Source organism: Crassostrea angulata, chromosome 7 (assembly GCF_025612915.1).
Source record: "Crassostrea angulata isolate pt1a10 chromosome 7, ASM2561291v2, whole genome shotgun sequence".
Taxonomy (NCBI): Eukaryota; Metazoa; Mollusca; class Bivalvia; order Ostreida; family Ostreidae; genus Magallana; species Magallana angulata.
In genome coordinates this window covers 16,335,968-16,360,488 of record NC_069117.1, presented here as the reverse complement: position 1 = coordinate 16,360,488, position 24,521 = coordinate 16,335,968, and the positions used below count along the sequence as shown (strand labels likewise).

Sequence of the window (24,521 nt, the reverse complement as noted above, 5' to 3'; positions counted from 1 at the left end):
AATTAATATTAGGCAATATGGCCGTCATTGGTCGACGCTTCGCTTACTCATCTCGACATTTCATAGTATTTAATACATAAACCGCATGTCGTAAGTTCTTAAAGTATTTGGAGTAGTTGCCCTTTGAAATTCTTTAAAATTAGAGTAGTTGCCCTTAGAATATTGACGTCACATTGTTTTGTCTGGAGCAGAACAAAATCGCAGCGTCGAAATTTGATCAAATCTCTGCAGAGGAAAGGGAGAAAACATTTAAAATTGAATAGCAGCAAAACATTGTAGGTAAACATGGGTGAAGCAAAGATTTTTAAAGAGTATTTGAAAGGTGAGATGGAAAATTTTGAAGTGTTTAAATGAGTTAAATTGGACGAGATGTTAGGCATCTTGTACATGGCTGTGCCATGATCATCACTATTTGTGAATATGTCGCTTGATAGTCCTCGGGAAAACAAAACACTTATTAGTAAGTTCGCCTCGCCATCTATGAGATTGATCAACCCAATATATTTCCGTAGTGAGTCAGTAACTAACCTAATAAGTAATAATGTTGAGTGTGTTTTCAGGCAACTTTGGTTATATTAGCACCCTTGGGACAACGATATTGCCCTCCGCTTTGCATTGGGCAATATTTCGTCCCTCGGGGGCTAATATAATCAATGTTACCCTCAATATATATATATATATATATATATATATATATATATATATATATATATATATATATATATATATATATATATATATATATATATGTATATATATATATATATATATATATATATGTATATGATGGAATATATATATATATATATATATATATATATATATATATATATATATATATATATATATATATGATGGAATATAATTTTTAAGGTTTTAACCAATTAAGACATAATGAAGCAATGCAAATAAAGGTGTATGAAAATATCCTCCCTCTCTCCCTCCCCCTCTCTCTCTCTCTGTTTAAAAGTCCTCGGTCTCACCTGGGTAACATTTGTTTACATTCATCGTCTATCGATCATTTCGTCATTACCGGTGTATTTGGTAATCCGTGTAATTGTCATACCCCGTGCACTTTTTATTTACCTGTATACGTCAAATGAGACATTTCTATAATATAAATTTAAGAAAACTTCCCGTTTTGTAATATTGCAGCTTTACACGCTAATAAACAAGGAAAATAGCCATGCACAGCGGTTCCACCGGGAAGGTCCATCCGTCGCAAGGTACAATTGCTATTTATAATTTAATTCATTGGCACGCACAGATATAGCAGCGCAAGTGTGTTTATACTTTGCAGTAGTATAAGCTTCTATAATGGCCGAGGACAGACAGGACTTAGAACTTGTTAACTCTGCAAAGGGTAAGAGATACAGATTATGTACATTGTTGTTAACGTAGGTGTTTGATAGAAATTGTCTACATGTACAAAACATTTTTACTATGAAGGAGTGCATGTCTTTTGACTATTGCATCGATTTGTGTCGTGTCGCACATTTGTAAACAGGCATATATTGCATTATGGTTTTATCAGCATTAAAAACATGTGGTTGTATTCCATCGAAATAACTGACTTGGCCAACTTTGTTCCCCATGTTCACTGGAAGATAAAAAATGGTTGAAGGTGGATGTGCTAGATATATACAGATAAATGGATAACCTTATCTTTGTCCATCACATACCATCCTCGCGCGCGTCAAGCATGTGTAGATTCTTCAACCAACATATGTCATATCTATGAAAAAAAAAAGACTCCATTTTGATTTTCCTTACATTTATAGTATAAATAGTCTCATGAATAAACATGAGTAGATGTAATATATAGGTGTAAACATTGGTAAAACAAGTAAACATCGCATTGTCTGGAGAATATTAAGGCAATATGTAAATAATTAAAGTTTTTTTATACAATGATGACGTATCAAATATTCAATTGAAATCAATTTATGATGTTTGGTCAGTATGTCAAAATCGAACATTGCGAAATCTGGACCTCGTGACAAGTGTATACTGTGACGTCACATTGTACACTGGGTATGTTAAAATAGGCTTAGAGATCAACCGGATTGAACTTAACAAATTTGAACGATGCAGCGAGGTAAGATGATTATTGTGAATATCATGTGAACTGCAACATTTTGGAGACAAATTTGAAAATATGTGTACAACAAGATTTGTGGGGAATTGTACGATCCTCCGTAACGACCATGTTTTGATGTTGTCAGTCATCGATCCACTACATCGCAGTAGCTTTCATTGTTAATTTAAAGAGGTTTTTATTGTGATTTGGTTTCATATATGAAACACAAAGTCAAATTTGTAATTCATAAATGTCTACAAGGTTTTATTGAAAGATGTGTTTATTGAATAAGTGTATCCACTGATATTAAGATATAATAAAATCGTTTCATTGGGAAAACGCCCAAAATAGTAACCCCGCGCCGCGGTCCAACGTTTGTCAGTTTGATCAAAAGAGTTTCCTTTATTGCAATGTATAAAGCGAAAATGTTTATCTTTGCATGATAGCTAATTTGTGTATGTAATCATAGTTGCTCTAGTGCATATGTGTATGCAATCATGCCTCATATTCTGTGTCAATTAAAAGACCAGGCGAGGGATTCATAATGTGGCAAAATATTTGCAAAAAAGTCAGATAAATTTCGATTTTATTAATGAATTGTTGTTGACAGGTCAAGAGCAACATACTGAGCAGGATGGGGATATTGGTTGCTGTGGATACATTTTGATGGCATTTTCCTACATTCTTGTTGCATTGTTTTTCCCACTTTCCCTTTGTTTAACAATTAAGGTAAAATTGTTTGTTGGTGTTTTTTTTACAGAGTTGATGTATAGAGATTTTAGAATTATTGCAGTAGGATTTTGTATATTAATCTAGCTGTCATATTGAAACTTATTAGATTCTCTTAGACTAGCTGTAACTCATCAACATTGACCTTAAAACAATGTGAGTGTAATTATATTTTGGTCGATTTAAAATCCAGGTGGTGCAAGAGTATGAGAGGGCAGTCATTTTCAGACTGGGGCGAGTTTTACCTGGAGGAGCCAAAGGCCCAGGTAAGTATTTACCTTACTTATTAAGAATGGATTTATGTATGTTGACTCCTTATCCAAACTAGTATCACTGGAATCTTTTACTTGGCCTTCAGTCAGTGTGGCAGGAAAGTAAACTATCAGTTTGTGGATTTTTTAAAGGGATATATGATGCACATATAATGTTTTGTATTGCTGCCTCACTGGTTCACATAGCAGTGTAAATACCAGTATTCTGTTTCACAATAAGTCCACTTCACAAACCTGGATCAGTGAACTTTCTCATTTTTAATATTTGACTGAGTCAAAAGTAAATTTTTTTGCAGTCATTTTTTTGTGTTAATTTTATTTGATAAGTCACATCAAGTATAAAAGTGTTTGCAAGCAAGAATATATATAGCTTTTTACAAGGATTGGAGAACTCTCTCTCACCTGACCACGCACCCCTTCCCCTCCCCAATCTTTAAAAATCCCTAATGGTTGGTGTATAAACCATCATATGGTGTTTGATTTTACTTGTAGGATTATTTTTCATCTTGCCTTGCATTGATGACTTTAAGAAAACTGATATGAGAACCCTTACATATGATGTGCCCCCACAAGAAGTAAGTGTCAGCTATTTTTGTTAGATAATTTTAATTGGTAGATCCAACAATAATTAATGCTTGAAATAATACAGAAATAAATGAAATGTGCTATACACTACATTAACATGTACTTCTTTTCAATTCCATTCAGATCCTTACAAAAGACTCTGTCACTGTAGCTGTGGATGCCGTTATTTATATCAGAATCTTTGATGCTACCATGGCAACAGTCAATGTCTCTGATGCTTACCAGTCCACCCGTCTGTTAGCTGCTACCACATTAAGAAATGTCCTTGGAACCAGGCTTATGGCAGAGCTTTTGACTGATAGAGAATCCATTGCCTCAAACATGAAGGTATTAATCTGCAGAACTTTACATAATACTGTGTAAAAAAAAATGCAATGATTTCAGAGAAATACATACATGGCACCTAAGTTATAGCCAATCTATGGACTAAAAAAATCACATTACAAATTTCTAAGTACTTTTATTATGATAAAAATTATCTTTCTGAGCCTATATATTTATCAGGAGCTTTTGACAGTATTGTCTGTTAGATATACAAAATGTATATACATGTATATATATATGATTACTAGCAAAAGAAGTGGTGTTTAGGTCTGGTATCTAAAATATTGAAATCTTTGAAAAAAAGACTGAATGTGGGTATGCAATCAAAACCAATTCGATAGAACAGAAAAACCAATTTTTTAAATACCAGTAATTGTTTCATATATATATATGTATAGAGCTAATGATATAAATTGGTGGTAAATTAATTATGAATTGTTGGTTTAAAAAAATTCCGATGGGGCATTGTGGAAGGATATTTTGATTCAGTATTCATATTAAGATTTATTGGATATTCAGTTTAATGATGTTGAATCAATCTTTAACTTTACATATTTACCTATGGGCTTTGTATCATTGGACATTGTGTAGAAATCAGGTTGTTTCAGAGTACAGTTGTTCATAATGGTCATAGTTAACATATATATCAGGGATGACTCGACCCAATTTCCATGTAAAGGCATAGAAATCGATTATCAAAGATACCCAACTATAATTACTTGGTATTATTCATTGTATATCAACAATGTCTACCATTGATTCCTGGAAGTGTTTCTGCTAAATAAATCAATACTTATACATGTATCATTGATGTAAAGAGACTGAAATGTGGCTACATTAAGTACTTACTCTCCAATTTAAGTTCAAGGAAGTGTCTGATCTTTACTAAAGCTGTGAGTTTAATTGGTTTTATAGTATAAAGAATAGTATTTTTTAAACACATGTAGTTCTTTTTTTAAAGTTCTGCAGGATGTTCAGAAATAGTATGGATTCTGATATCTGATATTGATTTTTATTCTTCTGGATTGTTAAGTATCTAGAGAGTCATATTCACCATCCATATTGAGTGTGTGGTTATCTTTTATTAAGGGTTTCTTGCAAATAGGAAAGCTGTTAATCAAGCTTTAACACCAGATTAGTAATTGACATTGAAAATGAGTATCAAACTGTATATTTCGTATGAATTTGTTTTTCAACTGAAGATAGTTGTGAATGGTCTGTATTGTTAAATAAAGCAGAAAAAAAGCTTTAAAGGGGTTAAATGGAGTTCAATATTTGAACAAGAGTGTTTCCTGTAATGTCAAAAAAGATTTTATTGATTTTTTTAATTGATAAAGTTGTTTATTTTAGTAGGGAAAGGCTTGTAACTTGAACATTTTATTTATATCGATTGTACAGTAAAACACGCTTATAACGAAGTGTCTGGGATGGGCCAATTTGCTTCGTTAAAAGCGTAATTCATATCCATCAAATTTACTTCTGGGATGGGCCAATTTGCTTTGTTAAAAGAGTAATTCATTATATTCGTCAAGTTCACAACATGTTATGAAGTCATGGGGAGTAAAAATCACTTCGCAGGAAGCGTCAATTCATTATAAGCATGTTTGCTATAGCCATGTTTTACTGTACATGTAATTAGATTAGTACTTATACTTGCTGAGTATTCTTAAAAAAGTCTTCTCGACTTTTTTCAGATGTATCACAAAGATGTTATTACATGTATACTGAACCAATAACAGAGAAATTTATTATTTATTTTAGGTACAACTTGATGAAGCTACAGATCCCTGGGGTGTCAAAGTAGAGAGAGTTGAGATGTAAGTAGGGGTACATAAGCTGTGTTATAATGGTGATACAATACTTAATTTCATGATATAACATTTTTATGGCGTCGAGCGAAGCTCGAAAGCCATCTAGGGATCGTTCGTCCGGAAGCTACATTTTTAGGAACCAAACAACTCAAATGAGTGCAAAGTTTTCGTATGTGTTTGAAGAAAAATAGATGACATACTTCAATTTCGAGCAGAACTATACGTCAACAAAACAAGTTTGCAGATTCGAAATGGTTGCCGTCTTTAAAAATGTTCACATTTTATTGAAAACAATATGTCTCGGTTTCAGCGGATGAATACACTAGCATCGAGACACATGCGATAGCTGGGCTTACATACTCAATTTGGTTATGAAATGTACTAGCCTGCAAAATAGATTATTTTGTATCCATATCGAAAATTGACAATGCACAAATGTTTGATCTTGTAGAAACAAAACTTCCTAATCGAGCGATAAGTACATCTACAACCAAAAGTTATTTTAAACCAACTAGTGAACTACTTTCACTTTGTAAACAACGTGAATGGGTGCTTTCTTTTATCTACCCCTGATCTTTTCGGCCCGTGTCATTTGGATCCTTGTGAATTTTAGATGAAATTGATAATGAGAGACAGAGTGGTTATCAGCAGTAGACAATATATAAGATTAAACACAATAATAATTTTAATATTAATTTTCATATAAATAGAGGAAAAAAATCTAAAAAGTTTTTAACTCCTAAGATATTTCTATAAACTTAAATTTTCAATTGAAATTCAAAACTTTTTAAGAATTAGGTGAGCAAATTTGTAATGAGTTGTAATTTTATTAGTTATGTGATAAATAACATTTTCTATTTTTAATTTTTTTTTTATTTTTGATAATTTATGAAAAAAATACCAGCTTTTGAACTTGGTCATTTTTTTGGGCAAAATATTGCATATAGGGTACCCTCATTGTACGGATAAGTCCTCCTACAGTTTTCAAAATAGGAAGTTGTTCTTTTGCAGATCAATTATACATATATCAGAGGTATGCATACTGCTAGGATTTTGATTTTCGATAATTTATGAAAAAAAAATACCAGCTTTTGAACTTGGTCATTTTTTGGCAAAATATTGCATATAGGGTACCCTCATTGTACGGATAACTCCTCCTACAGTTCTCAAGATAGGAATTTTTCTTTTGCAGATCAGTTATATATATATCAGAGGTGTGCTTATTGCTAGGAGTTTGGTTACTGATAATTTATGAAAAAAATTGCTTGGATTTTGGTTACTGATAATTTATGAAAAAAAAATCAAAAAATTTAGTCATTTTTGGGCAAAGTATTGCATATAGCGTACCCTCATTGTACAGATAGCTCCTCTTACAGTTTTCAAGATAAGAAGTTGTTCTTTTGCAGATCAATTATACATATATCAGAGGTGTGCATATTGCTAGGATTTTGATTACTGATAATTTGTGAAAAAAATACCAGCTTTTGAAGATAGTCAATTTTTAGCAAAATATTGCATATAGAGTAACCTCATTGTACAGATAACTATTCCTACAGTTTTATAGATAAAAAGTTGTTCTTTTGCAGATTAATTGTACATGTATCAGAGGTGTGAATATTTCTAGGATTTTTATTTCTGATTATTTATGAAAAAAATACCAGCTTTTGAACTAAGTCTTTTTAGCAAAATATTGCATATGGGGTACTTTATTTCACTGGATACTGGCACTGTACCAGTTATCGGCTATAATTTTACGTTTTCTTTTCGTGTTTCCTTATTTCTTGATATATTTGACTAAAACTCGACATATTTTAAATGGTGAACTCCTAATTTATCAATCTGTTAGATTATATCATCATTTAGAACCCAAACATATTGTTTTTGTGCTATTTAGTACGCTCCGAATTTGCCGAGTTTTTACCATTTACTGTACCAGTTATCGGCTTCGTGATAATAACACAGTAATATCCCTTTACATATGTTGATTTTATATTCTTCAAAGTTTAAATTGAATTATGTTCCTTGCGGGGTCAGTCTATAGGTCATAGGGGTTACTATACATAAGCAAAACTCATAAAATTATCCGTTTATCATCATACGTTAATACATAAAAACGTATGCTGTTCAATACATAATTTTGCAATCAGGCGTTCAACTGCACCATGAATCTCTCAGAATTTAGAGAATTTCTTTTGTTTAGAAATTTTATATGTATTGATATTATATGTCAAATTAAAGAAGGGATATAATAACGTATTACAAAAAGGTCATATTCTATTTTTAACTTATTACGTCACTTTCCCCGTAGCTGAAAGTGCAAAGATGTAAATCAGCGGTAAACAATGATCGTTTAAGCTTATGTTTAAAACACATTCAAGAAAGTTTTCAAGCAAACTTACTTTTCTTCATTCGAAACAGACGACTGAATTAAAAAATCTCGGATAGTCACATGCTATAAACCCGAACCCTCAGTTTCGCCGATAACTGGTCTTAGCCGATAACTGGTACAGTACCAGTATGGGTTGACATGGATTATGGTTACTGTTTGCATATAAAAAGAAAACCCGGTTAGCTGTCACATTGACAGCTTTTCACTTGTTAAAAAAATTATTTAGGTTTTTACTCTTCAAATTAACTTTAACTCGACGCCATTGTGGCCCTTCAGGCCTTTGATTTTGTTTATGAAAAGATAACATTCTTTTAAAAAGCTGTAGTAATAAAGAAAAGGTTCTGGAGACTTTATTTATAGAATTGTTTGATAAATAGGAAACATTTTTTCTCCATGTACAGCTAAAACAACCATGTGTGTCAAATTTTATTTTCGATATCTAGTTAAAAAAATCCCTCTTTGTTTACAGTAAAGATGTCCGCCTCCCCATCCAGTTACAGAGAGCTATGGCAGCCGAGGCAGAAGCATCCAGAGAGGCCAGGGCTAAGGTTGGTATTACAGACACTATTATTAGCTGAATGTGATATCAAGATACATTTTCCTTACAGTACAGGAAACATTGTAAATCGTCTACTGTTTATATCCTGACAATTGTTATCAAAAGGAAACAATTATATGCATTAATTGGAGGTTACTTAGAGCTGGCTACTTCATGGCTTTACTCAATATTTGAAAACAATGCTAGTGTAGTTGCAAGTTAATCATGTATTATGTCTGTTTCAGATTGTTGCTGCTGAAGGAGAACAGAAGGCGTCGCGTGCGCTGAAAGAAGCCGCTGATGTCATGATGGAGTCTCCGGCCGCCATTCAACTCCGTTACCTGCAGACTCTTAACTCCATCGCAGCAGAGAAGAACTCGACCATTATTTTCCCTCTGCCTATTGATGTAATGGCTACTTTTATGAAGAAATAATCTAACATTGTTTGCATATGCACAGTTTTTAAAAGTACAGCTACATTGGGAAAGATTCATGGATGCCATGCTGAAGCTATATTTATTTATTTGTGTTTTCTTGCTGAGAGCATCAAGTACTTTGCTCTTATAGAGCTGAAAAGCTACTCATTGCTCCAAATTGTTGGAGGTAAACACTTGACTAAGTGAACATGGGTACTTTGCCTTGTATAACAGGCTTGTTTTACAGGCGTGGTTAATTTTACTTTTAATTTTTTAATTTTTTATTCGAGATTTTACACCAGTGTTTTTATTACTGATTAACATAACGTGTTCAACTAACAAAACTGTTTCAAATTCTGTTTATGCATTGTTGTTCTAAAAAGTATTCATCATTGAAATAAATTTTATATTTTGATTTGATACCAATTACCCAGTAAATCAGTTTTATCATAAGTATCAACTTAGTAAATTTTACTTTGCACTTGTGTGAAATTCTCACACTTTTATTGAGACTGTCTTGTCCCCCACCTAATGAAATCTCTCCTTATTGAGTCTTTCATTCTTCTTGCAGCTTTTATCATCTGTTGGTTTTCCAAAACGGGATGTAACACAATTCTGATCTGGATTACGGATCATAAATATGAAGCATGCATGCCCACTTATTATTATAATTAAAGGTATATTCACTGCAGAAGCCTTCATTCATATCTGAGGCGCAATATACATCTAACTTGACAAATTTATATTACTTGAATTTAACAATGATTACCAATTTGTGATATAAGATTGAGACATTACTTGTTTCCATCATATTTGTTTCAATTGATGGACTTTAATTTGAATAGGATCAATTTGAATAGGATCAAGTACCCACATACCAAGCCTATCCTGTTATATGCAAGTGTAATTCAGGATACTCATATAATCCTTGGAAATCATCCATGTCTTGAGAATCAATCTAAACCAAAGTCAGTGATGTTCTGAGTGCCTATAGTGGTCATTTAATTTGCCCCCTAAACTTGGAAGCGATATTAATGCTCCTTTTGCTTGCATCTTTTTTTTCCCAATTGAGAAAAAGTTTTATAGCAAGGTTTTTTTTTTTTCCAGATGATATTAATAACTATGATATCTAGAGATATTCATTAAGTCTTTCAGGTTTTCTATGTATTTTTTTTAAATTTTTTATTGTATTTCATATTTTTGAAATGGATCCATGAAATACTAAATTGTGCAGGTTTCCCCAATAGCAGGTTGAAAACAGGATTTGTGGCACGTTATGTAGTTATGTATCTATTACCTCTTGTTATTCAAGACATGGACATTCTTATAAAACACTGGTCTTGTATTGTCTCTCATAAGTGTATGCTCTCGGATAAACTGAATCCAATGTAGTTTCTCTGACTTCAGTAGGGAAAAGAACTTAAACTTGGTCCCAGATGTTGATTTTATACTCTTGAATGTAATGATGCCCTATTACTGGCATCCTTTGTTGTGTAAACTATTTTTGTAACTCTGTAAATTCTTTGATTTGAAAATAAAAAATTAAAATGTCAAAAGATTGTGAATGGGTGTACGTATTTGTTGAACTTTTCTAAATCCCGAAATTCAACTACAAAGTTCCAGTGAACATGCATGTAGTTGTATTAGGCAAAGTGCCCAAATATGGAAGACTAAGAAATTGGAAAATGAAATGGAAAACGCATCATATAAAACGTACATTTCAAAATCTATTGAACTATATGTATGTCAAGTGTTGTTTTTAAGCGTTGCTATTTGTTTAATACTCGAACAGGTCGATACGAACTGGTTCATTCGAAATCATTTCAGAACATTTTTGTGTGAAAGTTCAATATCTTATTCACAAAAGCTTTGAGAAATGGCTAGAGCAATGTATAAACCTTTAAATACCCTCGAGTGTAATTGTTAGAGCTTTAAAGAGAGGGGCTAATTCAAATGATCGAAATTTGAAGAAGCGATTTGCCACCATCTTATACTTTCGACAAATTGTGTTTTCTTCAGTATTTTTGAAAATTACACTGCTGTCGATTGTAAGAAGTATTGCTTGCTTACTATATAACCAGACAATCCCCCAAAATTCTTTGGGGGGGGGGGGGTCCACTCTTACAAACAAAAACTTATCTCAAGTAATTATTTAAACAATAAAATGTTTTCTTTGAAGATTCATTCGGGATATGAAGGTAGCGACATTGCAGAAAAAATGCATAACCCGCATTAGCATAACCCGCTAATGCGGGTTATGTAAAATTTTTCTGCAATGATCGCTACCTTCATAACCCGCATGAATCATCAACGATTATATTAATATCCTTCTTTTAGTTAATTAATAAATTGATTATGAAAAGTAAGTAAAATTCACTAAATTACTGTTAATGTACATAAGCACGTTAGCTAAAAGAAATAGCCAAATCGTCTCCTGTGAGACTGACATCATCATGATTATTTCGTGCAGTCCGTGATTTTTCTTAGGTCGCTGTAGGTTTCGACCGATCGATAAAGAGTGCATATCAATTTTAATCCTGTCAGTTTCAGTCGCTGTAGATTTCGACCAATCGATAAACATGGCGTGTAGATTTCAGTCTGGCGGTTTCTATAAAGCTATGAATTAACTATAAGTTTCCGTAAGAACTAGAGGGAATAATATTTGGTAGATGTAAATATTATATAAATAGTGCCTGTTTGGGAGGGTAACAGTTGAAATTGACACCCCGAGAAAACCATTGTCAACCGACGCGAAGCGGAGGTTGACAATGGTTTTCGAGGGGTGTCAATTTCAACTGTTATCCTCCCAAACAGGCACTATTTATTTTGTTATACTGAATGTCTTTTTTAAAATTTTTAAGAAAATTTTACTGCTTTTATATAGGAATAACGTGAATTCTACAGCGAACCGTACGCGCATAATTTTCGCGCATGTAACATTTTTTAATGTTACCCGTTGCCAAGTGCGTTGCTAACGCTGAGGGTAATAGTAAATATTATTAACTGCGTCTTAACCAATCAGATTTCAGTATTTAACATGAAAGTATAACAATATAATATGGAACGCCATGGCTGCCTTATAGCAATAGACTATTGGTACATTATGTCAAATTACCATTACATTATGTCAAAGTCCATTACGTGGTGTGAATATATCTTTACATTTGGTCAAATCGTTATTACGTGATGTCAAAAGCACGTTAGGTGAAGTAAACATGTCTTTACATTATGTCAACTTTTTATGTTGTGATGTAAAATCACCCTTACGTTATGCCAACATTGTACAACCAAAGGTCAATACATCATGACATTATTTCGACACTGTATTACATGGGGCGAATGTATCCTTACATTATGTCAACATTTTATTACATGCTTTCAATATATCCTTACATTATATCAACACTGCAGTATGTATCGCGATTCTATCCTTACATTATGTCAACATTTTATTACATGATATCAATGCATTTTTACATTTTATCAACACTTTATTACATGGTGTAAATATATCGTTTTATTATGTCAAACCTTTATAACTTGATGTCATAAGTTTATGACGTTATGTCTAAACTTAATAACGTGACGAAAATAAGTCTTTGCTGTATGTCAGTTCTCTATTTCATGATGTACATGCTCCATTACTTTAAGGTGAAACATCATTTCGTTACGCGAACACGGATACATCGGCCTTTCTATATACAAGGAAACGGTAAGCTTACCCAAATGTATCCAGGGGTTATTGAAATTTTGTGGAACAGAACGGAACCAGTAAAGGGTCATCCAATGGGAAAATAGAAATTTAAAAATAATGATTTATTTTGTTTTTATTCATTTCATTTCAAAATAAGATTGATCTTTAATTTTATTGTTTAAATTCGTTGTTTAAAGAAAAATATACATACTTATATTACTTACTACTCTAATATTAACATATTACAGTATTTTCACGGCAGAACTTACTAACTAGTTTAAGCTAGCAAAAAAATATTTTCTATTAGTTAGAGATTTAAAACAAACGAAACGCATTCCAAAGCATACCATCTTTAAAATTACAATGTCAGCAGTACTTGACTTATTTGTAAGATTCTGGTTCCGTTACGTTCCGCAATATATTATTACTCCTGTGGATATTAGTATTCAACGGAACAGAACGGAATGAGCGTAAATTTCCTTCTCAGCCTATTTTCACGCCTATTCTATACTTACAAAGAAAATATATGTAACATGATCATACATTTAACTGTTTACAAAAACCAACACTCATGCTGTCGAATTATTTCATTTAATTAAAATTAGTAAGTTACATGTATGGGGCAAACCCTGAAAACAGTACCGATTCTACCAAAAGTGTTTGCCTTTCTTTATAATAATTCTGAAATCGGCGAATACAGTTCCCCTCTCTTATTTGTGTGCGTTTTTATTATAACATATTTCTGATTTATACCCTCTGTCTGAACAATTACCTAAAACAAACATTTCATAAAAACATCTATATCAAGATGGAGAAGGTCTTTAAAGGGGATAAAGATCTCTTGTAATTTATTTGTAGATTTTATTTCATATAAGTTATCAAGTGCCCTCTTGGATGAAAAGGAGAAAATTTATCCAGAAGAACGTAGCGTACCCCATCCACAAACACCATTTCCACCCCCTCTGCAGCAATAAGAAAAAAATCATTTTCATAGCATAATAATTTTGTAGCAGAACGGCCATACCTACATGATTGTGTAGTTAGGGTCAGTATCCTTAATTTAAGATAGCAATAGCAATGTTTACTTTTAACTACTAGATACTTTATTTTAACTACTAAATACTTTGAGACTAACTTTTAGAAAATTAAATATGCACTGGGTGTCTACGCCACGACATACAGGCTTTGGAACGATAAAGAACCCTGACTGCTAAATGACTGAGTGTGTAGTAACGAACGTAATTTGAATATTCTTGAAGTAAAAAAAGTATAAATCAAAAATAAAATATTAAATCCCCCCCCCCCCAAAAAAAAACAATAAAGGGGTTAATTTAAGATTTTATATCCATTTCATTTTAAATATTCAAGGGCCGATGAGCACGAGAAAACTTGGATTTTAAGTCTTATTCTTATAACTTAGGTCTATCTAAGCTATAAATTCAATGTTTAAATACGTAGATGTTCATTCACTCTCGAGAAATTAAATTGTCTTTTACAGCTTTCAGAAGACCTATATATATGCCTATATATATTTTCATTCTTGTATGATTAAATCACTGCTTCTTACTAGTGTCTACTGTTGGGGTTTTTCTGGGTCCATTCGGGTAAATCGGCGAACCGTTTCTATATAGTAAATTTTGTATTTAAAACATGACAAATATACAAAGACCAAGGATTTCGTGTTTGTATAACGGAATGATGTTTCGACTTAAAGTAATAGAGCGTATACATCACGGAATAGAGAATTTGCCTAATGTAGACTTATTTACATCACGTAATAAAGTTTAGACAAAAAGTCAAGACATTTTCGTATCAAGTAATGTACTTTTGACATAAAGTGATAAAGTGTTGACATAATGAAAGGATGAGTTAACAGCATGCATTAAGGTGTTGATAAAATGTAAAAATGCATTGATATCATGTAATAAAATGTTGACATAATGTAAGGATACATTCGCCCCATGTAATACAGTGTCGAAATAATGTCATGATGTATTGACCTTTGGTTGTACAATGTTGACATAACGTAAGGATGGTTTTACATCACAACGTAAAAAATTGACATCATGTAAAGGCATGTTTACTTCACCTAACGTGCTTTTGACATCACGTAATAACGATTTGACCTAGCGTAAAGATATATTCACACCACGTAATGGACTTTGACATAATGTAATGATAATTTGACATAATGTACCTATACTATTATGCTATAAGGCAGCCATGGCGTTCCATAGTGATTTATTTAACTTTAAATATGATTTTATTTACAACTTTTGGAATACTTTTAGTTTACTTTAATATCTACTTTAGAATGCCTGTAAAGGACTATATACATGTATGATATGGGCCTTGACGGGACATAGACACGATTTGAGCTTAAAATTTTGTTTTTCCATTTGTAATGTTTAGAATGGTTAGTTTGTCAAAGCTCGAGCTTTGTTATTGTTTACGAATGTCTTTATTGGTGTAACTTTCAATTAAACGTTGCTTTCTTAGTTGGTAATATTATCTATGAACACATTGAATCAACTTATTTTGATTGCCACAGGTCATTTTGTCAAAGAAATGGTAATTCCATACTCAATATTATTTGTAAACAAGTATAAGACTCGAACTTTGTTTACATAACAATGAATTATTACCTCTGTACCTCTCTTATAACTTGACTTCTAACATTCAAATTTTGATGAATCAGTCAAAAAGCGCAAGTAAAACATTTTATACAAAAAAAGTAAATAGTCTTAGTCCCTTTAATTATAAATTGACTACTAACATGAACATCTTCAGTTTACTATATTTCTTTGCTTCCTTTGTACAGATATGCCTATGAAGTTTTTTCATAATTTTCATTTTGATCCAAATGCCCACAATTTGAAATATGACACGAAAAAGTTGACTTTTCCCTGTCATTTTCATAATGGTCATTTTGACCCAAATGCCCACAATCTGAAATATATGACATAAAAAAGTTAACTTTTCCCTGCCATTTTCGCATTTTTAGCACGGCTTGCTTTCAAGCAGTTTTTTCTTTCAGAAAACATTGTGGGGGCAAATTTGACATAATAATATCAAAATTAAAAGTTCTGTACTAAAATTAACCAAAAAAAAAACAGTATACGCAGTATAGTCCATAAAATACAGAGGTACAAGTATATCAAACTGAAACAACCCCCACCCCTGTGGCACGCCAAATTCACAAAAATGAGCAATTTGTCACCGATAAAGGCTCCCTTCTCTATTGACGTATTTTATTTATACGTGCATGCTGTAAATCAGTTGCCAGCTGCAAATATGCTCGTGCATACTATTTGATTTCAAAATTCTTATTTCAAAATATGCATAGTATTCTCTTTTATTATGTTTTACTATACAACAAATTTCTCAAAATTGATATGTTACATGTATAAAAGCTTGTTTATTTAATGTTGTTGCTACGCGAAATAAAGTTACTATTATTACGTATTGCGAATGTCTATAAACATAATTTGCGAAAAAAAATCCAAAATAACTGTACACATTGAGATAAATGAAATAAAGTGTATTACTGTTTTTTATGCATATCATTAACTTAAGATCATTGTGGGGTCCAGCTTTTTGATAGGTACATGTAGTTCTGAGAAGGAGCCCCTCCTATGTTTTTGTATAACTGAAGGTTGCTTATTTTACGGGAGTACTTAATATAGCGATTCAACGGGTTTGCATCAAATCGCGAGAATATAAAGTCGCGAATGGATATATGGGGGAAAAAAGAAGAAAAAGTGGGCACATGCCTATTTTCATTTGCTAAATTGCTCTACAATGGAGTTGATGTTTAAGCAGGAAATATTAAAATAAGTATACATATAAATGGATTTTGTTTTGCCTCGGACTAAAATGTCTCTACGTCATTGGATGAATGGCGTCACGTGATTGCCTTATAAATTTCTTTACACGGCGGGCGTCAAAATTTATACGGCAACATGGGGGATGTAACGTTATTTGAGCTGATTTTTTACACAAACGTTCAACCATACCTTTAATTTTTAAGCCCTGAAATATTTAGAGTGACCCCCCTTTGCCCATGACGTAATAAAACGATCCTATATACATTGGCATCTAGGTTTGCACAGACGACTGACGAGAAAGGTACAAAATTAGATAATAAGCCTATGAATTTAATTGTTATATATTGTCTTTTGTTGTTTACATATCAAACTTTAGGTCCTCGACAAAACAAAACACTTATTAGGTTTGTTACTGACTGTTTACAGAAATTTGTGGGGTCGGTGAAGTCCATAGAAGGCGAGGCGGATTTTCTATGGACTTTACCGACCCCACAAATTTCTGTAAACAGTCAGTAACAAACCTAATAAGTAATAATATAAAATATATTTTAAAATCGAGCAAAATGACATATATGTATATATAACATATACATTTCATTTTGCTCGATTTCGTTTTTGTTTCATTTCGTTTTGTTTTTTGTGTCGCTTTGTTTCGTTTCGGTATATTTCATTTTGTTTCGTTTCGCACTTTACAGGTACCCCAGAGTATAAACCCAAAGAAAACCTAGAGTTGACTTGAAGAGTAAACTCCGATCTGTTGAAGTAGGTGCATACCATTTTGACGCGAATAGCTCGCCGTATGTTTTATCACATGCAACGGCAACAGAGAGTCACGTGATTGGAGTACCCGGATTTTTCTGTTTATAACCTATACCTAGATATTGACAAATTCGTTAGAATATTTTGCAAAACCCCTAACCATGGGACAAGGTGGTAAGTTGACAATAAAATCTTATTTTATGTCTGAATCATATTATTTTACTTTAGATGATGGGATATATCGATGAAAGCAATTTGTAGGTGCTACATGAAAACAAATTTGATTCATGTAACAGTTACATGTCTTCTGCAGCAGACCTAAGCTATGTAAATGACAATGTCAAGTGCGTAAATAGCGTTATATTGTACAAATATGAAAATCGGGGATATGAAAGAACATCGTAAAACATTAGTTTGTAGCAGGATATTGTTTCTTTTTAATTGACGCTCTATTATAGACAGATCGATATTAGGGAGGGGGTATAAAGGTATCATATCCAAAGGCTGTTGGGTGGGGCCAGAATTCTTCGTTAGACTACATGTACAGGTATATTATATGGCTTTCATTTAACAATATTGAACATTCTACATATTTCTCTGTATTATAAATATAATTCAAAACCCACATGTATATGCATACTTCTTTAAATGGACAGATATGTGGAGTTTATTGATCTCTGCATGAACATTCAGAGTACAGACTCAGAGTGGCAGCCAAAGAATTTGTTGGATCTTATTTACTAATTACTTTACACCCCATTTCTATTCCATTTCTATTTTAGATATGCAAATGACAACAGGACATATATTTTTTGTACTAATCAGTACAATTGAGTTTATAAAACTTAAATCCTTTTCAGGGGGCCTAGATATTTTAAATTGACAAAACAGGTTTTACTATTTTGCAATACCATTGTGATCCAATAAAATATTTTTGCGTTGTTTCTCTGTGTGCATTATTCATGATCACTCATTCTCACAAACAACTTTTTAGGCCACCTCAGGTGCTCTTATCCAAGTTTCTGCTTCCCCCATTTTTTTCTTGATATTTAAATAATCATAAATACCTTTCTACGTTCATCAACTGTACAGTAGTCTGTCCCAAGATATATATGCAGCACATTTGGGCGGTTTTCATTAAAAATACACATACCTGTGAAGGAAGTGCAATTGAAAAATATCAAAGATAATTCCATTCACACATTATCATTTTACACATTCTCAGTGAATTCTGAATGGAAGAAAGATGTCAAAATTTCCCATAAAAAATAAATAAATAAAGGGCTATATATATTTTATGGGCCTAAAATGGCTCCCTAAAATGAACATTGTCATTTTACTGTAATTCTTTGTTTTCTTTGTACAGATATATATGTGATGTTTTTAAATAGTGTTCATTTTGATTCAACTGTCAACAATTTAGAAATATGACAATGGAAAGACAACTTTTTCCCGCCATTTTTGCATTTTTAGCATAAAACAGCTTGTTTTCAAGCAGTTTTTATTTCTGGAAACATAGAGCGCATGCTTGAACAAACAAAATATTTTAATCAGAGATGTATCTAGCCAAGGCTAATAAGTGACAAAATTTTTTTCCTTATTCAAGCATGCGCTCGATATTTCCCATTCATAAAAAGGTAAGAAAAATGTCAATTTTTGACTGATTTTGATTGAATTATAGAAATAGCGTCACTTCTGACGTCATATACTGCCAGTGAGTGCAAATAAATCAAATAAATAGGTGAAAAATATATTTTACATCATATCTCATCTAAAATATAACATAACATTTTTTTGTACCCGAAACACTCAAAAAAATGACGAATTATGGGGGCCAAATTTAACTCTTATCATATATAGTTCTTTCTGTAAGATATCTGTTTTCATTTCTGTGAATTTTTACGAGTGAAAACTGATGTGTCAATGGGAATATCTCGGATATTTTACCTTCAATCTATTTCAATTGTATTTATTTCACAGTTAAAATATGTATAACATAAAATTGACTTAAATGTCCAAATGGGATGGGAACAGTATATCGGGACATATTATATATTGGTTGCGGTTGTGTGTCGTTTTATATTTTTAACTTCTTGAAAACTACAAAGCCGATTGTCACCATTTTTTTGTTTGAAGCATTTCTATAATAAGAGGAATCTAAACTGTCAAATTCGTGATTTTCCTCATGGTCTCCTGGGCAGGGCCATTGTAAAAAAATAGAAGTGAGTTTTCAAAAATCTTCTCTATGGTGAATAAACTAATGCATGATTATGATGTTCAGAAAGCCCTCTACTTCTACCAAAGTAGTATAATTCATGGCCCATAGGGTAGGAGTTCAGGCCCTAGGTCGGGACAAATATTGCCATACAGTAAAGTATTTGAGAAAAACTAAATGCATGGTTAAGAAGTCCACGAAGCTCTCTAGATTACCAAAATTGTGAAATTCATAGCCCCCGAGTAAGGGGCTCAAGCCTTAGGGCGAAGCTAATATGACCATATAATATGTTTTAAATCTTACAAGATATTCTCCCCTGCTCTCATATAACTGTATTAGAAAAAAGCTGAATGCATGGTTATTTTGTCCATAACATCCCCTACCTAAATTGTTGAATTCATGACCCCAGGGTCAGGGGTATAGGCGATTTGGGTAGGGCCTGTACGGCAACAAAGTGAATATTATTAAATTTTCTTCCATACTTTCATTGTTGTTGGAGATAAACTGAATGCATTGTTATTATGTCTGTGATGTCCTCTGAAATTCATTGCCCATGGAGCAAGGGGATAAGGCTTTTTGTTTTGGGGAGAGGGGATGACAAATATGGCTACATGTATATTATATAATGAACATGATTTTTTTTTTTTAGGTTAGTTGAGTCACTCGGGTAGCCTATTGCTGTTGGTCTTACACTGTAAACAATTTTACATTTAAAACTTGAAAACTTCAAAGTAAATTGTCACTTGGCCATATTGAATATTGAATTATGTATGTGTTCTATTTCAGGAAATTACTTCAATTTCCTGTTAACTGTATGCTTGTGTGCATTTTAAATGAAACCCTGAATATTATAAAGATTAATTACTACAGTCCTGCAGGTCTCTTTTTACCAAAAGTTTATTATTTTTGGCCCCTTGAGCTAGGGTATAGATAATCTGAGGCATTTCTGACTCTTGACTCCTCCCCTTGCCCCCCCCCCCCCCCCCCCCCCCCCCCATTTATGTATTGATGTTTGCAAACTCCATATAATAAAAGCAGATTGTCAGAGGAGTCTTGGATCAGGGTCTGAAACTCAAAAGTGAAGTGTAAAATGCAAGCATGAGACTCTCTGACATGTCAATCTAAGAGCTATAATGCTCAGGTGACCATCAAGGCCTCTGGGCATATATTTTTGTATTAAAGTTGCTTATTTTGTGCACACCTTGTACAGGAATGCATCAAACACATGATCCCGCCCAGTTTTATATGACTGGTGAGATTATTTGTCTGAGTTTATTACAGAGGTGGACCGAGATGGCGACATCGGTTGCTGTGGATACTGCCTGATGTTTCTATCCTTCATCTTGGTGGTCATATTCTTTCCATTTTCACTCTGCATAGCAATCAAGGTAGGTATACTGATAACACTGATAACAAAAGTCTCTTGCATATTGTTATTTACACATTCATATATTATTTCAATAAAAACCACTTTGAGGGGTATTTATTGAGTTTTTGCTTTGTTTAACCATAAAAAAAGACAATGTTGACTTTTAATATTGATGTTAAGATGTAAAGGTCATGATACTGATAATAAGAGAGAAAAAAAAACTATGGGTGTTTGAAAAATTGTTTTGTTGCTTCATGGAAATGTTTTTCTTTGTCTTTTCTACCATGTGTTTTTAAGAGTGTAATACCCAAGTTTTAATTAATCCACTTAGATTATGTGTGGAATAATAATCCCTGTATCTACGTGTTCCGGTATATTATATTAAATATTGCTGGCAGGTATCCGATCTTAGCACTGAGTTTTACACTGTTGTTGGGTCTCTCTAGGTTACATTTGGCAGTACTAGGTTAACTGGTAACCAGATATCTATCACAGTGACAATACATGAGTGAAATTTTTAGTACTGATAGTAATTATGTAAGGTAAATCTTTTATAAGGATATAAATTTGGGTCAGAATGTGAGAAAATCTACCATTAAGCCTGAATTCCTTTTTACTTTTTAACCGAGTTTTCCAAAGGACAAATGCGATAATTGAATAGTGAAAATAGCAGGCGGGCAGGTTGGTGGTCGGGTGGCTGCAAAAAGGGTACCCCTATTGTATGGATAACTCCTCCTACACTTTTCAAGATAGGAAGTTGATGTCTCGCAGATCAATTGTACATATATCAGAAATATGCATATTACTTGGTTTTTGATAATTTTTGAAGAAAATACCAACTATTGAACTTAGTCATTTTCTCAAAGAATATTGCATATAGGATATCCCTATCGTATGGATAATTCTTCCAACAATTTTCAAGATAAAAAGCTGTTGTTTTGCATATCAATTGTACATATATTGGAGATGTGCATATTACTTGGATTTTGATAATTTTTGAAAAAAATACCAGCTGTTGAACTTAATAATTTTCTCGCAGAAGGTACTCCATTTCTCTGGAAAGGTAGTGTTTATCAATTCAGGGTTGACAAATGGATTATGGATACTGTTCACATAAAGAAAAACCTTGTTTGCTGTCACATTGACATCTTTTCATTTGTATAGATTATTGTACTGATAAAACAGCTAAAATTAATTATCATATTGAAATTATCATTATTGTGTAAATTGGTAATTAGGCAAACCTTTATTTCAATAGTGTATGCCATTGACTCACAGAATGATTCACAAGATGCTATTCAATATTCTCATGTTAGGCCAAGTGTCAGTTATCCTTCTTTTGAAATATACCAAATTTTAATTGACTAAAGAGACACTGGAAAATATAACCATTGGAATTTTTAATATCTGTTCTTAATAAGAAGTCAGTATAAATTGATATGTAAATGGAAGTCAGGAGTAAATGAAAATTGAACAAATTATTTGAATTTGTTTTCTCATAGTTTCATTGTATAGTTAACGAAAATCATTTAAAGTAAATGTGTATCTAATTTGATACAGTGAAACTTGTTTAGTATGACATAGATAATGCGGAATCTCTGATGCAGCAAAGTTAGATTAACAATTCCTTGATTGTCCGGTATTAACCCTTGTATCATTTTTACTGGTTTGTGATCTTTAGTTGATTTAGTAGAATTGCCTCCAATTACTTTGAGTTTACGTTTTGCAGGTGGTGCAGGAATATGAAAGAGCTGTTATTTTCAGACTGGGACGTGTGGTTGGAGGTGCAAAAGGACCAGGTAAGGAAAACTTGATCTACTCATTACAGTGTACTTATTATACAGTTATGCAACTTTACTTTGTAACTTGGGGGCTGTGTGTGTTTGCACCTTGCATTGATTGCCTCCATCATTTTCTGATGTTAATGTTTCTATTGGTGGTTGATTTTCTTTTGTTTTAGGACTGTTTTTTCTGTGGCCATGTATTGATGAAATGCAAAAAGTTGACCTCAGAGTTTTGTCTTATGATGTTCCACCACAGGAGGTTAGTATTTTGATCTACTGCTAATATGGAAATGTTTAAATTTAGACCATGGCATTGCATTGTATGTTCTTCATGATTGTGTATGATGGCTGTTTATAGCCTAGTGTTGCTCAAATTGTGAGATTATGTGCCATGTTTCTATATGTTATTCCTTTAATATTGGAATATTTTGGTTAAAACCAACAAAGAAGTACATATCAGATGAAAGATACTATGGATAGCATTAATTTGCTATTCTGACATTCAGGATTGTTGCTGAAACTTTTAGTGTACATTGTAAGTACCAGGTAGACAAGAATTTTGATTTCTATTCCAGATTTTGACTAAGGATTCGGTGACGGTGGCAGTAGACGCTGTAGTATATTACAGGATCTTTGACCCCATTATGTCGGTGTGTAACGTTAATGACGCCTTTAGATCCACACAGCTGCTGGCTTCTACTACACTTAGAAATGTACTGGGTACCAAAGCCATGTCGGAAGTTCTGTCAGAACGAGAAAGCATCTCTCAAGAAATGCAGGTGAAGTTAATAGATACCCTTTATATACATCATACATTTCCCATTGTTTGGTAGACCTACGGGAAGTGACATTTAATGCATTAGTTTGGTTCATGAATTGGAAAATTGATTTTGTAGCATATTTTGGATGTGTCAACTGATCCTTGGGGAATGAAGGTTGAGAGAGTAGAAATGTAAGTCAACATTTAATCAATAAAGTTGCTCAATGTTTTGACATATTAACCATTATTTCTATATCTGAGTACACACATTTTGTCTTGTTCTTTACAGTAAAGATGTCCGCCTCCCTATCCAGTTACAGAGAGCTATGGCGGCTGAGGCTGAAGCTGCAAGAGAAGCCAGGGCCAAGGTAAAATACATACACATGATGGTCTGTCAGACTACACAATTCATTAAAGACATAGAATTAAATGATATTAATTTCTAATATCTATGATCAGGTGGTTGCTGCTGAGGGAGAACAGAAGGCGTCCAGAGCACTGAAAGAGGCCGCTGATGTCATTGCCGAATCACCCGCAGCACTCCAGCTCCGATACTTACAGACTCTCAACTCAATCTCTGCCGAGAAAAATTCGACCATCATATTCCCTCTCCCCATCAACATGCTTTCTTCAATAATGAAGAAGTAAATCTTATGTATTATAACCCTTTTATTGGATTTTTTACATGTACCAGGTATATGTTTTGTGATATTATCGTTACTGTGTACTAAAGCATACAGTGGGCTTGATTTAAACTTTTTGGGGATTTCTTAAAAAGAATTGGATAATTACAAAAACAATATTTTCAGCAAACTCCAAAACTGTTCTGACTACATGTTATTGGTTTTATCTTAGTTTATTACTATGCTCTGTCAAAGAATATGTTATTTATTTTTTTAATATTCCTCTTTGTGGAAATCCATGTTTATGTAGTGTTGTAATTTTGAATAAAGGTTCCAACTTTTAAAA

At 32.8% G+C, this 24,521-nt stretch overlaps 2 protein-coding genes across 4 annotated transcripts; both read left to right on the top strand.

Moving 5' to 3' along the window:
- Positions 1-1,047: 1,047 nt before the first annotated feature.
- LOC128155777 (mechanosensory protein 2-like) lies at positions 1,048-10,709 on the top strand. Of its 3 annotated transcripts, none has more exons than XM_052817633.1 (9): positions 1,048-1,226; positions 2,691-2,809; positions 3,003-3,075; positions 3,574-3,656; positions 3,790-3,993; positions 5,752-5,807; positions 8,660-8,738; positions 8,974-9,135; positions 9,716-10,709. In XM_052817633.1, exons 1-9 carry the CDS (start codon positions 1,187-1,189, stop codon positions 9,761-9,763), a joined length of 864 nt encoding a protein of 287 aa, XP_052673593.1. In that variant the 5' UTR covers positions 1,048-1,186; the 3' UTR covers positions 9,764-10,709. The 3 variants fall into 3 exon arrangements, with proteins under 3 accessions (XP_052673593.1, XP_052673592.1, XP_052673594.1); XM_052817632.1 differs by having other exon boundaries at positions 1,226-1,363; XM_052817634.1 differs by lacking the exon at positions 1,048-1,226 and adding an exon at positions 1,961-2,098.
- A 6,729-nt stretch (positions 10,710-17,438) lies between these two features.
- LOC128156266 (band 7 protein AAEL010189-like) lies at positions 17,439-24,521 on the top strand. Its single transcript, XM_052818329.1, has 8 exons — positions 17,439-17,598; positions 20,921-21,027; positions 22,738-22,807; positions 22,969-23,051; positions 23,368-23,571; positions 23,689-23,744; positions 23,842-23,920; positions 24,012-24,521. Exons 1-8 carry the CDS (start codon positions 17,586-17,588, stop codon positions 24,198-24,200), a joined length of 801 nt encoding a protein of 266 aa, XP_052674289.1. The 5' UTR covers positions 17,439-17,585; the 3' UTR covers positions 24,201-24,521.

What these genes read in the sequence shown, in the direction of transcription:
- LOC128155777 (XM_052817632.1), top strand. Translation starts at nt 1,318, where the DNA reads ATGGCCGAGGACAGACAGGACTTAGAACTTGTTAACTCTGCAAAGG. An exon ending in ATGATGTGCCCCCACAAGAA is followed by an intron (nt 3,657 to 3,789) that starts GTAAGTGTCAGC and finishes AATTCCATTCAG; the next exon opens with ATCCTTACAAAAGACTCTGT. An exon ending in CCAGAGAGGCCAGGGCTAAG is followed by an intron (nt 8,739 to 8,973) that starts GTTGGTATTACA and finishes TGTCTGTTTCAG; the next exon opens with ATTGTTGCTGCTGAAGGAGA.
- LOC128156266 (XM_052818329.1), top strand. An exon ending in CACTCTGCATAGCAATCAAG is followed by an intron (nt 21,028 to 22,737) that starts GTAGGTATACTG and finishes TACGTTTTGCAG; the next exon opens with GTGGTGCAGGAATATGAAAG. An exon ending in GCATCTCTCAAGAAATGCAG is followed by an intron (nt 23,572 to 23,688) that starts GTGAAGTTAATA and finishes TTGATTTTGTAG; the next exon opens with CATATTTTGGATGTGTCAAC.